Genomic DNA, 16,870 nt, shown 5'->3' with positions numbered 1-16,870 from the left:
AAGTCACACAGCCCAGGGTGTTGTTGTTCTTTTTGCAAAATGTATTGTTTTAGTAGTCTTTAAAAGACGAGATTGCCATCACCAGATTGTCTATTTATAGTTTTATCAAGCATTTGCTTTATAGGGTAGGCCTACATATTCTTCTAGATAAATATCCCATATCGTTGTTAATCTCCGTTTCTTGATGTCCAACAATAAAATCTATTTTCGAAGTGAACTCTGATCAAAAAGTTATTTTATTAGCCCGGCCAAAGACCAAGTGATGTCCGCAGCACAGCCAGTATGAACTTTATCTTTCATACAAGGTTGCTGTGTTTTAGCTAAGTTAGGACCGATTGTTTATTAAGGATTTATGGAACATCAAGTCATCTGTATAGTTTTTTGAGAGTAGGGTTACAAAGAGTAAGGACATTTCTGGAAATGTTACTTACATTACAGGTCATTTAACAGATGCTCTTATCCAGAGCGACTTTCAGTGAACTAGCTACAGGGACAGTCTCCCTGGAGCTTAGGGTCAAATGCCTTGCTCAGGGGGCACAATGGTGGCAGCCCTGGCATTGAACTCACGACCTTCGGTGTTGTATTTGGAAGGCGTACCACTATTACCAATTTTACAAATGAAGTTAAGCTCTTGAATTGTGCACAATTTCAATATAAAAATATTGTAATAGTGAACCTATTTGGGGGGAAATACACATAAAAAAGCAATACTAGTCCTTTAATTGTCATTTAATTGTAACCATGCTATATTTTCATTTTATTCCAGTTATTTCCCACAAACTCCCATACATTCTCGTTAACTCCCATGGAAAGTTTACACCTTGAATATAATATATTTTGTGACCCTAATAGGGAGTGTAATACAATTCCACTGAGCAGAGTGTGAGCTGAAAAGCAGCAGTAAGTACATGCAAAATCACTTGGCGTGTAACCACCATTTTGTGACAATAAGTAGTCATTGAAGAAGGAACACTGCAGTTTCAGTGGTAAACATCCAAAACACACTGCGGTACGATGCGATTACTCATCACTTCTTTGAAACCTGTGAAACTGTATCTTATATAATGTCGGGGGAATCAAGGTTAACGTCTTTCTTTCATTGTTGAGAGACACTCTTGTATAACTGTGGCTCATCCATTCCCAACGTTATCTATCTTTAAATTTATGTTCAGAGAAGAAAAAGCCTGGTACATTTTCTAAGCCTAAGTTGTTTTCAAGTTGTTTTGTAATAAAGCGATTATAACGAGGCCATTCCCATCAGGTTTATTAGCCTAACAGGGGATATTACTTTTATGCCCTTATACTGTTTCAATATCTGCTTGGTGTTTGAATTAGTGAAGGAGACAGAGGGTGAGTCAGAGCGAGGCAAACACAAGAAGAAAGTACGACAGAGTGTATCCAACTGCTCACAGATCCCACAGGAATCTGAATCCCCTAATGGACCGAATCCCACATTTGTTTCTGGTTCAGTGAGCAGTTATGAATTGTCTGTACAACTGAGGACATGACAGGGGACCCATTACTCTCTGCTTCACTGTTCTACCTAAATCCCCAACAATACAAACAAACATTTAGCTTTAGCTTCAATTTCACAATAACCTGAATCAATTTAATAAGAATAATTTGATCAGAATGCAAAAGTAATAAGGCAATAAGACTGGTACAAATGTGGCCCTATTGTGAGCCTAAGTACATCTCTATTGTTTCAATTAAACAGGCCGTAAGGGTGATTCTGAACACTCTATTGAATTATTTAAGCCTCTTTCATTACACGCAACATCTATGTTATAAAACGAGCCTGCAAGTTAGATTTTGACATCATGTGCACATGTTCTTTTTGGAACCAGACAGCCATCAGATGTACCATGTGTCCTGTGGCACAAAATAAACACTCAGGCCTAATATGGAGAGTCAGGTGCTGAAACATTTTCCAACTCTGGATTAGACCCAAGACTGCATCAAAGTCTTCTCCACTTCCCCACAGCTCTAACAGTGGGACCTTTTTTTTTTTAGGACTAATAGTCCAAGCTCAGAGGAAATAACGAAAGGACTGACAAAGCTGGGTCACCACTAGTAATCAGTTAACCCGAAGAGGTTCTTATACAGTCATCCTCTATTATTGACTTCAGAACGAAAGAAACTGATATTTGTTATGGTATATATAATCATGAATTTACAATTTCCACACTAAGTTTCTTATTTTTCTTATGTAACATACCGATAGTTGGGTAAATCTTTGGCTTTAAATTCAACAATGAGACAAACTTTAATGCCTATATATTATGGCCAACTATAAAGTGGAGTTTTTATTATACCCAATACAAGGACACGCACAAGTAGATGCAAGTACTGACGCTTGGTTGCCTATAATGTAAGTCTGGACTTTATATGTTGCAGAAATTATGACCGGAGTACGGCTGGATGATAATTCAACTTCATCACTAATTGTCTCTCGATTTAGTTATACTATGACATATTGATTCTCATATTATCTCATAATGGTTCTCATATTGATCCAATATATCATGGTTTACAAACACTTATAGCTGCATCGAAATATAGTGTCAAAGTATGTGATCTTAAATTCTTATAAAATACACACCACAGATTTTGGTTCATGCTTCAGTACATTTTTGTTAAATCATAATAAATAAAGTAAAATGAATGTATTTTTGTTTGAAAAAGTAAAATGCTTAACGGAGGTTCATGCATTGTTCAGTCAGAATCTTTACGAAAGCTAAAAGAAAAGAAAAAGGCAACACAGTATTGTTTCATCAGTGATTGGTCAAATAAAGTCTGAAGAAGGGGACTACCCTGTGACCGAACTTTTAAAGCGCTGCCATTTCTTGAACAAATATACATATACATATTTTGAACACTGTGGTTGTGATTAAAATCCATCGGTCACTAGAGTTCAACAAGAGCGCCAAAAAAGGGACTTTCATTTAGGATCAATTCCCCTCAGGTTTTGACTTTATATTGTTTTGGTTAATTAACTGGATTTCTATTATTGTATGTCTTACCTTCATTTTTATACAGGTTGCATTTCTTTCTTTTTTTTTTGTTGGGGTTAATATAGCCTGATGTAAAGGACAAATAGACTAATCACTTGTTAGGTCTCACCAGGATGACTAACAGCAGACATTTACTGAAACAAAAATAGTTTTCAAGTCGGCTCCAACGGAAGAAATCAAAAGTGTTTGTAAACCTATGTAATAATTTAATGATTTTATTTCCCCGCCCAAACGTAGCGAGTGAGGGGAATATGTCTATAGTGAAAGAGACAAGCTCACACAAGACTGGGAGCCTTCGTTAATCGATGGAGAGACGGTTAATATGTTCAAAACACATATACAGCTGGATATTTGTGTGATTTAAAACAGCTGTCTATGCAGATTACGCATCAATTAAAACGGCAAAAATAGAGCAGAAGCTTCAAAAAACATGAGGGGGGGGGGGGGGGGTCTCAATGGGACACACGTCTCACAGAGGCAATGTGGAAAGATACATTTAATAGAATGGAAGTGTATCTGTTCTGTGGGACTAACACTTGCCCATGACGGACGTCAAAAAAGCTTGTGAAAAAGCTTCCAGTGGGGGTTGGCCTCTAGTCGTACAGCTGCATCCAAAGAAATAGCTGCCTTCAGTCACTGGACTGTCTGACCTCTTAGTACAACATAGTCTATCGCATAACACTGGAGGTTGGATACCCAACAAGTGACAAGAACATGCAAAGAAAATGACATAAAGCAGTTAAAAGAGACTACATGACTACATGTTTAAATGTGTTGTCCATATGGTCCAGAAATGTCCCATCTCTCAGTATGAATATCGTTTTCCCAAAGTTAGAAACCAAAGACTTCAATAAGACTGGATAAAATGCTTCCTCGAAAATTTAAATTCAATGAGCTTTTCTATGGCAGTATTTCATCTCTGAAAAAAAAAGAAGAAAATCTTAGAAAACTAACCAGAGAAAAATCCCCTTAGGTGTTCTGAGTCCATTGTTCACAACCATTTTCCTCCAAACTGTTCTCTGTGGAGCCGTTCCGGGATTTACATCTCCAGCTCTTAGTTTTTTGGCTCGAGGCTTTGGGAGAAAAACTCATCTTTTCAAATATTGATTGAGCCATTAACCACAGTTACAATAATATAATTAGTTAAATTAGCAATAGTAATAAAAAATAAGAAGACGAAGAAACTTTCAACAGTGTTGATGCTTTAGTAAGTTGCAGACTGTGTGAAGGAGCGTCAAGCCAAACGTTTCATGTTATTATGAGGTCAGGCTGGTCAATCGATGGAATTACATAATTACAACACACCCAGACCCAAAGAGTCGGCCTCTACTCTATTGTTACGTGACGTTTTCACAAACATGTTAATTACTTCGGACGAGGAGGTTATGCATTTGGCTCGGTTTGTCCGTTTGCATGATTGTCATGAACCCATTACATTTTGGAGCAGATCTGAATCACAGGTCTGACAGATCGTATGTGCTGCATTCATGTGTTGCGCGAAGTAACAGCGGTGAAGCACTGCACACCGCCTAAAGTGTTCTATCAGGTCAGACTTGACTTGAAAGCATTTACACATTATTCAACTGCTGGAAATTATCTTTCACTTATCTTTAACATTCTGATCAGATCTCAACGGGGGAATGATCAAGCAAAATTGTCATGTCATAGTTCAGACTCTCAGAGGAGAGAGTGAACTGCATCAGCACAGCTCAGCATCTGATAAGGCATCTGTGATGAAACAGTTTCAGAACACTGGCAGGCTTTAAAAGCTCTGCCTGCAATGAGAGTAAAATTAACATATTAGCTGCCAATTTCATAAGATTTTCACTGCCAACATTGTTACAGTTACATACCCAGCTTTGCTGATTAATCCTAGGAGCTTCTTAAGTAGAACAGCAATGCAAGACAATTCTGAGGGCTCTGGAAATAACAACTGCCTGGTGAATTTGTACTTCACTCAAATGAAAACAGGCTATTTCCTCTAGGATTTAAATACAGTTAATACGAGTATATTAACCTAACAATGTTAATATATTTCTTCACTATGGTTAATATGATGTTACTGTTGTATTAATAGAACAGTTACTCACAGTTCCCGACAAAAATGCGGTTACGCGTCGTCACGTCACTGGCAAACATAGCTAGACTTTGGCAGGACTTCAGTTTGTGATTTCATCAAACAAAGCTTTCCAGTTGGTAAAGTCAACAAGAGTTTCTAGATCAAATTACAATGAGCGAAGAAGTACACAGGGTACGCACTAACATTTTCTCATGGTTCCATGATCCATTCCCAGAAAGTCTTTTGAGATCAGCATTTTTAATAATCGTGTGACATGTCAGCCTTGCATTTTCCTCTCAACAGAGGGGCTTATTAATCATCTTTTATTCACATTACAGAGTGATTACCTTGATTCTGTGGATTCTGGTAGTGGTGTAGAAACTTAATTGTTGGATAATTAAACTCTCCCTTAATTGCTTATTACAGTAAAATGTTAATGCTACTTATCATAAAAAGGCGTAGAACCACGTCTCCCATTAATGCGGCAGAACTGTAACGGCTGCCAAGTCATTTGAGCCTTGAAATACCTGGGTGAGGCAAGTAGCACTTGTATAAATCAGTGACACCTGAGCTAAAAATGAATACGCGATTATTCAGGTAAGCGACCGATCACTGCTGCTGCGAGTCGCCTTCAACACAGGCAGCCAAAATGAGACAGCAGCATGGCTGTCAAAATATCTTTAATGAATTACCCCATCAACTGGGTTGAGCAACTGGATTACACTCAAGCACACATGCTACATTGCTTTAATATGGTTTGGGTTAAACAACCATTTGTGGTTTGGCAGATTTAGACTAAATGATGGTTGGAAGTGCGTAACTGCGCAAGTGGGAGTTTCTAGAGTGACATTATGAATAATTAATGTGATGCTTGGCAATATCAACAACATTTACATCACCACTTTCTTAATGGGAACTTAATGCTACCCACAAGGTAGACCCTCAGTCTGAGTACTATAAAGTTAGGTTTCAGATTCACATTGCATTACCCAATTTCATTTCCCTTCCTTCAACTGTCTATTCGATTCAATAACAAAACAAATAAAAATAGGATAGGCAATGATTACAATTACAGAGTATGTACTTAGATGGACAAATGTACTGCAGCATATACAAAACTAATTATTTACTACAATTAATCAAACTGCAGAATGGAAACGTGATTGGAAATGTACAGATGGTTTATAAAAGCTATAAGTGAAAAGTAGGGGAAGCGCTGTAGGGGAGTTGATATTTCTAAGAATTCATGGCAAAGTTATCAAGCTTACAACTACATTACAGTATATAAAAAAAACACACAATATTAAGTTTTAATATGTCTTTGCTCTTCATCACTAGCACAGCAGTTCACCTCTAAACCACGTTTAAAAGGTGAATTCAAAAAGGAAAATCTAACTCTTCCAACAGTCTTATTTCAAATAAAGAACAACTGACACCAAGGATTAGAAAACAAATCAAACCTTGGCAGTGATGCACGCGTCTGAGTAATGCAGGCTGAATTGCCACTGAGACTGACTGAATGATATGTTACAACAGGGGTGAGGAACTTTTTTCCTATGAAGGGCCATTTTTTTTTTTTTTACAACATCCTTCGAGGGCCGTACTGATTATTTAACTCATAACCTCTGAAAATTCTTTTTAAGACGCAGCCCATTCATTTCACTTTTCTTTTATGCTGTGCAGAAACAGAAGCAACTTTTTTTATCCATGTATCTTTCTGTTTTATCAGAAAACAATCCTTTATTAGTCACACAACGGGGAAATGTATCTTGTCACAGCAAAAGAACATATGAAGTAAAAAGGCAGTACACAATAATTAAATAGAATAAAAAATAATATAAGTACCAAGTGGTTGATAGAAAATAAAGTGAGTATTGCACATGGCAGTGATAATTGCACAGCAGTGGTGGAACAGTCTGTTCTTGGTGTGGTGGTCTTCCTCTCTATCTTTCCATGTTTGTATGTTACTGCTCTGCAGAGAGCTGCTTGTTGGGCCAAACTCCACCGAAGAGCGTTAACTTTATCCAAACGCACTCGTCCTTTCAGCTCGTGCAGTTCGGCATGTTTCGTGCAGTAATGACGCTCGAGATTATTTCTCCTGGAAAGTGCGACATTCCACATCCAGCTTTATCTGATTTACACTCGCCATGCTGCGTTCGCTGATGTCAATGACAGTCTTGTTTAAAATTGAAGTTTTTTGACATGAGGTGACCACGTGATGACACGTTCCGCTCGTGTTGTGTTCAAGGACCCTGACCTTGGCCAGGAAAAACAGTCAGTCCTACGGATTTTACGAATTACCTTGAGGGCCGGATCAAATGGTCTCGCGGCCGTATACGGCCCGGAGGCCGGAGGTTCCCCACCCCTGTGTTACAACATGATGATTCCCATGGAGAAACTTGTCTTGGACTCGCAGCACTGTTGGTCCACCATAATTAATACCATATTGTTTTCCCTTTTAACAGAGTGATATCACAAACCGAGTTTGTTTTCCTCTCCTACCAGAGCTGTGAAATGAGGCTTATTTACCAAGCAATGGAAAGGTCCTCTTTGTTCAAGACGATTTGAGGTGAGACATGAAAAGTGTAGCCATGGGCTCATTATTTCTCCTGCCACTGGCCACCTACTTACAACATGGTTACACTTTACTGGTGAAGACAGAGTTTAAATTGGGACTAGTAAACACCTAAGACATAACTCAAGGCTGTGCATAAACGCCCTACTATCACATAGTCGCTATGTATCCTAAACATGCGATGTTCTATCTTTTATGCAGCAGTTAAACTACCTCGCTTGATAAAAAGTTAGAATTCAAAGCAAAGCACTCAAAGTCTCCATACCTCTTTACAACACTGTGGTTAACGAGCAGCCGAGTGCAATACAGTGGCAACACCGTGGTAGCTTTCAGGACCTTCATCTTGCTCCGAAGCCGTCCTTACGACAACACAGTTTAGAAACAATGTAATTCAGACGGCGGCTGGCGTTACCGCAATTTTCCAAGCATGTTGGAGAACTACAGTTGCCTTCGGGTAACGTAAAAACACGAGTCCCTATCCAGACCCAGTTTTTGGTTTGTCTGTTTGAGCTACTGTAGAAACATAGTGAACCGACTCCTTATGTGTATATGAAGGGCTCATTCTAAGGTAACGATTAAACAATAATGAAAACATAGCTATGGAAATTATATTCCATTTCTGCTAATAGAACCCCCTTTAAAAACTACACACTAGCCCTTTTGTTAAGTTAATTACTCTACTATTTGGGGTGGCGGTGGCCTAGTGGTCTGATGGTAGGCCTTCTAAACATAACACCAGATGGTTGTGAGTTCGATACTAGGGCTGCCACCATTGTGCACTTGAGCAAGTTACTTAACCCTGAGTTGCAGTTTTATGTATTCATGAAAGAAGGTTACTCCACCCAAAATCAACTTTTTTGAAAGTAGGTAGTTTCATCTTTCATAGAAAGGAAGTGGTCATATTGTGCCGTTGTGGCACTTGAAAACATGTCAAAGGATCCAAACACAAATCCAAACAATCCAAACACTCATTAATAATTATGTAACTACTACATACAATGTAATACTCGTTTCTATTGTAAATCAAATGCTCAGCACGTCCCAAAAAGTCATTACTTTGCCAATAAAAAAAGCTTTCTGCATTTGGGGGGGGGGGGGGGGGCAGATATTTTAATAATTACAACAATTTGAAATATACTAAGCAAACAAATGGCCAGTGAGAGGATTTAGAGAATGTTCTATGGATGTATTGGTGCTTAAAAATGTGCTACTATTGGAAGGATGAGTGGGAGGGTGAGTGTATATTTTGGGTGGAGTAACACTCTTAGTTCAGTATTCAGCAACCGTCAAATTAAAGGATCTGCAAAGGTGCTATTTTGTCAACCAAGGACTGCAAGCTTCACTTTTTTCCGACAGTGCACATACAATTTGGGTAGAAAGGTCTCGACTTGCCAGTTTAGATGTGCTATTAGCTTGCACCCTCTCACCCACACACACCCACACACCCACACACACCCACACACACACACACACACACACTTCTTAGAAGATGGATTAATGTTCAGTGTCATGTATTACAGCTGTTACTATGAGAATGTGGTTGGTGTTGTCCCGACCACATCCTACCATTTCTTCAGAGAAGGTTTTTTTTTACAAGAACTGAGGGCTCTGACTGACGGTGAGAGTCAGGGCTGCCTTGTTAACACATTATTATTACAGTGTTGAAGTAACATCAGTGAAGTTCAAATCCATTTCAAGCCAGTCATTTCCAAATATTTGGTTTGTTGGTTCATGAGTAGTATTACATAACAACTTCATTATGGATGATCTTTTTTATTCTTCTATCTTTATGATGTACTGCACTTCCTGCATCAACCCAAACCTTGGTAAATGTCCATGTTCTCTTAACGCTAACTTAACATAACATTAATTTTGGCTTCTACCAATCGGTAGGCTCTGCTCTGACTCACTGTATGTTTATCCGTCTGTGTGCAAAACCATGTTAAACTTGTTGAGCATTTCACTTATTTCTTATGTCATGTCATAAAGGCTTTCATTGTGTGGTCTGATATGGCACTTATTGGATTTAGATCACTGAGCATTTCAGAATAATTCCGTGTCTACATGGATACACTGGCACTGGACAAACATGTGGAAACTTCTAGACCAGTTCATTAAATTAGACAGGGGCATTAATCTTCACAGATAACAGGCAATGACAAAGCCTTTCTTTGTCTCCTCTTTTAAAATGGGCTTTGAGTTGAATTAAAAAGTTAAATATCTAAAACTCTTATTCAAATAAGCTTCTACATGTTTCGACGGAGTGGACACATCACCGAAACAAATCACGCTCAGATGGGAACTGAAACAGGTCCTTGTGTAGTGAGAGATTACTTGGAACTTTACAAGGCAGAAATGTCAATACAACCCCATCAATCTCCAGACAGAGGGCACGTCTAAGTTCAATACCTACAATGTGCCAAGAATGTGTTGCCTGTAATACCTGCCGGCGAAACGGTGAACAGCTGAACCCTATACACTGCCAGAGACTGTAGCCAAGGCAGAGAAAGCACCCTGAAGAATCAAATCATAGACCTAATAATGGTATTGATTGTGCACATGGTAATAAAAAAGATGTAAGCCACCAAATTCACTCAAACACACCAGACACTGCCATTTCAAAAGTGTATCTCAACAGATTCCTTACACAGCTCATACATTTTAATTCTAGCTGGCCCTAGTGGGGATGCAATCTCTGAGTCTGACTGCTAATTCACTGACCTCTAAAAGCCAAATGTAAACAGGCATCCATTTCTGACATGTCTTTCAAGATTGCTATGCTATGGTAATGTTCTGTAGACTACAGTTATTGGGAAGATATTGAAAGAATAAGGAATCCTTTGTTCAGTATAACAAAGTACCTTCCCTTCCGCATGTTCTTTTATAGTTTTATGGCTTACGTTATAATAGCAGCAGAGGCAGGACTAACATTACAGAGATGCTGACATTAGCTACAGACATTGGTTGGGAGGCTTTCAACATACAGTAGATTAATGCAATGCGAGGAAGTGTCGTCATCTTTGTTAAGCCTTAAGCAATACTCCCAACGTCCACATCCCTGAGACAAGTAAACTAAAGTGCAAAGCTTCACACTGAAACTGAGAATCACAATGAGTCTAAGACCAAATAGTTTAGAAATATCAATCTGTTAAAAGATACGTTTGTTATATCCTTCTGAATCATGTATGCATACATGCAGTCATGAAGAGCATCCAGGATCAGCACCTGGAGCAGGTTAAGACTTGAAGGTCTTGCTGATAACGTGCGTTTCTTTTCCGGTAATATCAGATATGTTATGTTATTGTGTTACTCACTACTATATTTATATTACGCCAACAGTATGCAAACCTTCAGACCCTATCATTAAATCTGTGCATATGTTAAGGCAACATACAAAACATTCAGGAGCCCTGCATGATATTTTATTGCCAGTTGTCAAAAGTCACTATTACTATCATTCCACATTACTTGCTGCTGTACTGAACAGTCTTAGCTGTATATACTGCTACTCACTTCATGGACACTCCCTCTCATTCTCTCTTAAGTGCAATATTTTATTGCTTGTTATTCGCTGCCTTCGCTGCTGAGCTCTCTACAAAACATGATCCCATTAACCTCAGACTACTTTTATCCATGTGCAATCTTTATCAAAATATCTGCTCAACATATCTGTTTTAGCTTCTATAGTATTAGTATAATGAACATATTCAACCTTTTTATTGTATGCAAGAGTTGTGTATATACTATTTTCAAGACATACATTTCACTGCTCCATTACTGTACATCTCTGTTGTTGTAACTACTACATGTTCCCCTTCTGGGAACAATAAAGATCATCCCATCTTATCCTGTCTCTACAGGCATGCACATATATAGCTACATTACAGGCATTCACGATCAAATAACGAGAAGCTCTTTTATACTTCTATGCAAAAAATATTGAGACAAAGTACAGGATGTGCTTCTGGTGATCCCATTACCGGCCTGTATTTTGAAAGCAACGTATTTCACTGACATGTTACGTGTAACCATGTTATAGGCGAGGATAATGAAAAGCAGGCAATAGAAGCACACAGAAGAAACGAATTAAATTAGAGCAAAGGGTTTTGAATTGGAACTCCCAACACCTATGTACAGTGTAGATGGGCAAGCTAGCTCACCAGAATGAATGACAAAACACTTTAACTTGTTTACCTTGATAATGCTGCTCCTGCGTGGTATTTCAGATTTGGCATCCAATCCGACAGAGGTGTTGGCGGTTTCCCCGGCTTGGCTGCCAGGTGCGACGAAGGATCCTGAGCCGACCATATTGTCTGATATCCCACAGTCTCCATTCAAAACGGACACTTCGCAATGCGTCTTGCCAGCTGCTTCGTCGTTGAGCACGGCCGTATCCCCAAGATTCAATGGAGGCAGGCTGCCGTCCTCCCCAAACTCCGCCATAGGCACTTCGAGCACACACACACACACACACACGCTCACACACACACATACACACACAAGCTGCTGGGTAGCAAAGCCTTATGTATCAGCTTTACTCCAATTTCCTGCTTGCCCTATTGCCTCGTTGTAACATTTGCACGCGATTCTGCCATATCATCTCTCGGTGCACATATCTGTCAGGTTCCTACAGACGGAGGGGCTTGCTCCGTGCACTGTGCTCTGTAAAGAGAAACCACGGCGATTAGCATAATTAGGCAGAATGACATTAGTAACAGCAGTTACGTTGAGAGAAGCAGCTATTCAGTGTTGTAAAGCCATACAAAAGAAAGAAGCTGAAGCGTTCAGTACTCACAGTTTGTGTTCACTGAAAGCGGATGTTAACTTACAGTCAGAAAACGCTGTCATTGTAAATGATAAAAACGCATACATACAACCGACGTGCTTTACTATGTGTAGGGGCTTTGTTTGCATTGTTCAATAAGTTGACTGTTTGTAGCACACTTCAACCGTGTTCATCCCACAGACCACTCCATTGTGTTGCTTGTTACCGTTGTAAACCCACCCTCTTCAGTTTAGCAAGGGTCGGTTAAGTTAAATAATATTAAAAGCATGTTAAGTTATCAGTTTGATCAACTCTCCAACAAAAATCACGATACGCTTTCTGTAACATATGGTAGCTTTATGTACTTGCCTTGTCTCGCCATGGGAAGGACTGTCTTCATAAGTTGTTGCTGCAAACGAGCACACACACAGACTGCCGTTTGCTGTCTGTGTGCTGGGCTGAGCTAGTTAGCTAACTAGCTAACCCCTCTCGCTAGCTAGCTCGGTGAAGTTAGTTTTCAGTCAACTCAAAGTCCATTCAATACTACCTCTGTTGTAAGCCTGGGTACCAAACAAAGGAAGAAATGTCCTCCGCCGTCAGTCAATCTCGACAGTCCGTGGTAATTCCGTTTAAAAAGAACATTTGAACGATAATTTGCATAGTACGTTACATCGCTATAACCCGTCACTCGGAGAAGTCGTAACCAAGGAACAAAGTTGTGTATGTCTCGTGCACGACAGTCAAAACAAGCTGTGTTGTCAATTAAACCTAATTCTTTTTTTCGCAGACAGACAAGAAACGCCCCCCCCCCCCCCATTTACTTTTCTGCAGAACAAATAAACCTGCATACCATACTGAGTTCTAAATATAGTCTCGGATAATCTCTCAAATTAATGTGTATAAAGGACTTTTATCTTCATTGTGGTCACTCAATAGATGTTTTTTGTTAGTATGCATTTTGATTGTATAGGACAGGTGGCTTTAGCATATGAACCAATACTACAGCATTTCAAGTTTAAGATAGTTTGCAATTCATGTCTTAAAATACACAAAACCTTTAAAAAAAAATACATGCAACATAACACAAAAGTCAACATGTAAATAAGCTACATACGAAACAGCACAAAACACAAAAGTCAACAAGAACATGCAAACAAAACACCACACAAGTCAACAAGAACATGCAAACAAAACACCACAGAAGTCAACAAGAACATGTATACAAAACACTACAAAAGTCAACAAGAACATTCATACAAAACTGTATAAAACACAGAAGTCAACAAGAACATGTATACAAAACACTACAAAAGTCAACAAGAACATGTATACAAAACACTACAAAAGTTAACAAGAACATGTATACAAAACACTACAAAAGTTAACAAGAACATGGATACACAACACCACAAAAGTCAACAAGAACATGCATACAAAACGACACATAATTCAACAACAATATACACACAAAACAGCATAAAATACAAACTATTTTTATTTAAATTTCTTATTTTTGGTTTATTTAGATATTGTTCTGAATATGCTCCACATACAGCCTATTTAAAAGAGACCAACAGTTCAGTCACTTTCACATATATTAAGTCCAGGAAACTAAAGGTGACTAAAAACAGAACAAGAATAAAAGGTTTATTAAAAGCGTCCATTGGGTTAAAACCTCACTGGTGGTAAACCAACATGCCCGACTAATTAAAGGCTTTTAATATAACCTTTCTTCTTGTTCTGCCTAGTGGGCCTGTAGAACATCTTCTTTTCTGTATTATTAATAGTGTTGCTGTTGATGTCAGCTTTATTCAGAAGCTACATATGACATCTCTCAAGGACAGCTATTATCTCCCAGAAAGGCTCATGTGACATTTTTCTTTCCTGTTTCCATTCACATTGTGTGTCAGGTCTTCCTCTTTATGTAGACAGTGCACGGAGACGATGAACTAACCTCAATGGTGAAGTAATAGCCTTCACTGAATAACTGCCTCTTGTGCTCTTTTTGTGAATCCTGCACATTAACCTATGTAGCCAAACAGAATAATCACAAAGCATCAATTCTTGGACATGACAAGAGCTTTGAAATATTAGTCACACATGGTAGAACACATATCCTAGATGTAGTTCATATAGCCTATACTGTAGCCTTTTGTATAAGAGACACAGAGAGTGAGTGATGAGGCATAACATTGTTCTACATGATTTAATGCATGTTATTCATAGACCACTGGTTCAGATTAAGGCAGATAAACTAAACACTATAGAATACACAAGCAGGAGGTATGGTGAGTTGTACAACAGAGCCATCTGCTGGTCTATGAGGGGTTGTTGATTGTATTTGTTTGGTTACTGAACATTGCATAGGCTAGTGGCTTCCAGCCTTTTGGGCCTTTGTACCCTTAAAACAAGCCATATCTAATGTTGACCCCTCGTAGCTTGTTTTTCTGTATTTAATTTCAGAGGCCTGAAGAGGTCACTTTAAAAAAAGACACATTTTCTGCTGAAGAAATCTGCTGTTCCTGGTTCCTGTTAGTTACAGATGTATCGTGCAAACTTGTGAAGGTCCCGGTCCCCAGACTTTGGACCACAGATCTAGTGTTATCCAGTCTATATTTTATGACACAATAACATGACATGGCTGCTTATTTAATAAACCTTGATATTTAACGAAATGACATTGCAATCTTGACAGTAAAACATTTATGTTGTGAAAGTTGCAATGCTGCAATGATACTTCATTATATCAGTATGTTTGAATGTTGCTAATCTTGATACTCATATCAACTAACTGTCTGTTGAGCTTTACGGAGCAACTTCAACAATGACCATAGGTTACTGTTAGCTGCTGCACTAGCCACAACATTGGTAGCCCCAGCCACAACATTGGTAGCCCTAGCCACAACATTGGTAGCCCCAGCCACAACATTGGTAGCCCTAACCCAATCCTTTAAGTACATTGCATTTAGTTCAGCTCGGTAGAAGTATTCTTTTTTGTTGGCCACTTGGCGGCAGCACAACAAGCCATAAAAACAACATTGACTTATTGTCAGTTTATAAAGTTGACATGCTGAATATGTTACCAAATAAGTGTCTATTTCCACAAGCAGCAGACATGGAGAAACGCTAACATTCATTTGGAGTCGTGTTTCTTTCTGACATACAGTATGCTGCTGGAAACGACACTGATGAGAGCTGTGAGAGTGAATCGAAACAGTAAAGTTGCAGGCTGTAAAACCAAAACAATGAGATTAAATAGACATTAAGTAGCTCTGTAGACCTGAGAGGAACTGCAGAGTCAGGTAATGATTCTCTGTGGGTTTGTCTGAATGTCCTTTCATATTATACTTAGTCATTTGACTCATTGTTAATGTAGAATATTGATTAGAGCAGCTTTAACATTGGACAGATTGATAGCAGCTCTCAGCAGCAACCTGTTACATTTACACACTGAAGCAAAGAGGAGCATCAGGTCGTCCATCTGGTGTTTGAAGTTGATTCAGCTTGTTGCTTTTGGTATACTGTATATAAATGAATGCAGAGTGTTTATTTTCTTAAGCGATGGTGTTAGTAGGCAGTGGCACTGTGAGCCATAGATAGGTGCATTATGACATATCAGCATTTTCTTTAAGCTTATGGTCTCCAACCACGGTTAAATGCACTGTATTTAGTTTTTTCCATACTTCACCATACAGATAGATATAATAATAAGTTGATTGAAGCTTTAATGTAGAAGATCCAGCTCCAGACGGTTTAAATCAGGGGGGTCAAACATGCGGCCCGGGGGCCAAAACCGGCCTGCCAGAGGGTCCAATCCGGCCCGCGATGACTTTGCAAAGTGTAAAAATTAGTTGTTTTGATCATAAAGAAAAATACTGTTCCAGATATCTATGACAAAATGTTTTGTGCCTTTGTAGACACAATGTGATCTGTAAGTTGTAACGCACATGTGTAAATGATAAACTGAGGCATAATATTGTTGAAATTGCAACTTCTTTTCTTAAGAAATTTCAGGTTGTTCATAATTTTCTTTTAAAGATAGTTCATTAAATTTGAACATTTTCAGAATCTTCTTGCACTAAAACGAAGGGAAGAATTTGGAGTTGTCGTTATTTATAGGTTATTATGCTGTGATGTTACTGGTCCGGCCCACTTGAGATCACATTTTGCTGCATGTGGCCCCTGAACTAAAATGAGTTTGACAGCCCCTGGTTTAAATAGTAGATATGTGTAGACAATAAAGTGACTTTGGACCCTCTATATGTGAAATAAAACCTGTTTTTCTTTCAATTATGACGGAAGAGTTACTTATAAAACATGTGTAGGCCTATTTGTACTCGGACTGTAACAAAATGGCTACAGGATGTTGTCACATTCATGTTATATATAGAGAATAATGACATCAACCAAAACATTTCATGTGGAATGATCAACCATAACAAACAACAAACATACAA

At 38.6% G+C, this 16,870-nt stretch overlaps 1 protein-coding gene across 2 annotated transcripts in view; it reads right to left on the bottom strand.

Annotated features, from left to right (window-relative positions):
• Positions 1 to 12,306, bottom strand: part of plcl2 (phospholipase C like 2) — a 34,252-nt gene extending 21,946 nt beyond the window's left edge. Inside the window, exon 1 of one of the 2 annotated variants that reach the window (XM_029450995.1) lies at positions 11,843 to 12,306. In XM_029450995.1, coding sequence (XP_029306855.1) covers positions 11,843 to 12,091 — 249 coding nt within the window. In that variant the 5' untranslated portion in view covers positions 12,092 to 12,306. Of the gene's footprint in view, positions 1 to 3,968; positions 4,068 to 11,842 lie in introns of those variants that run through there. The other variant, XM_029450996.1, reaches the window with a different exon arrangement.
• Positions 12,307 to 16,870: the final 4,564 nt, after the last annotated feature.

Source organism: Cottoperca gobio, chromosome 16, assembly GCF_900634415.1.
Source record: "Cottoperca gobio chromosome 16, fCotGob3.1, whole genome shotgun sequence".
Taxonomy (NCBI): domain Eukaryota; kingdom Metazoa; phylum Chordata; class Actinopteri; order Perciformes; family Bovichtidae; genus Cottoperca; species Cottoperca gobio.
Note: the sequence above shows the minus strand (reverse complement) of the source record. Positions and strands in the feature narration are given on the sequence as shown.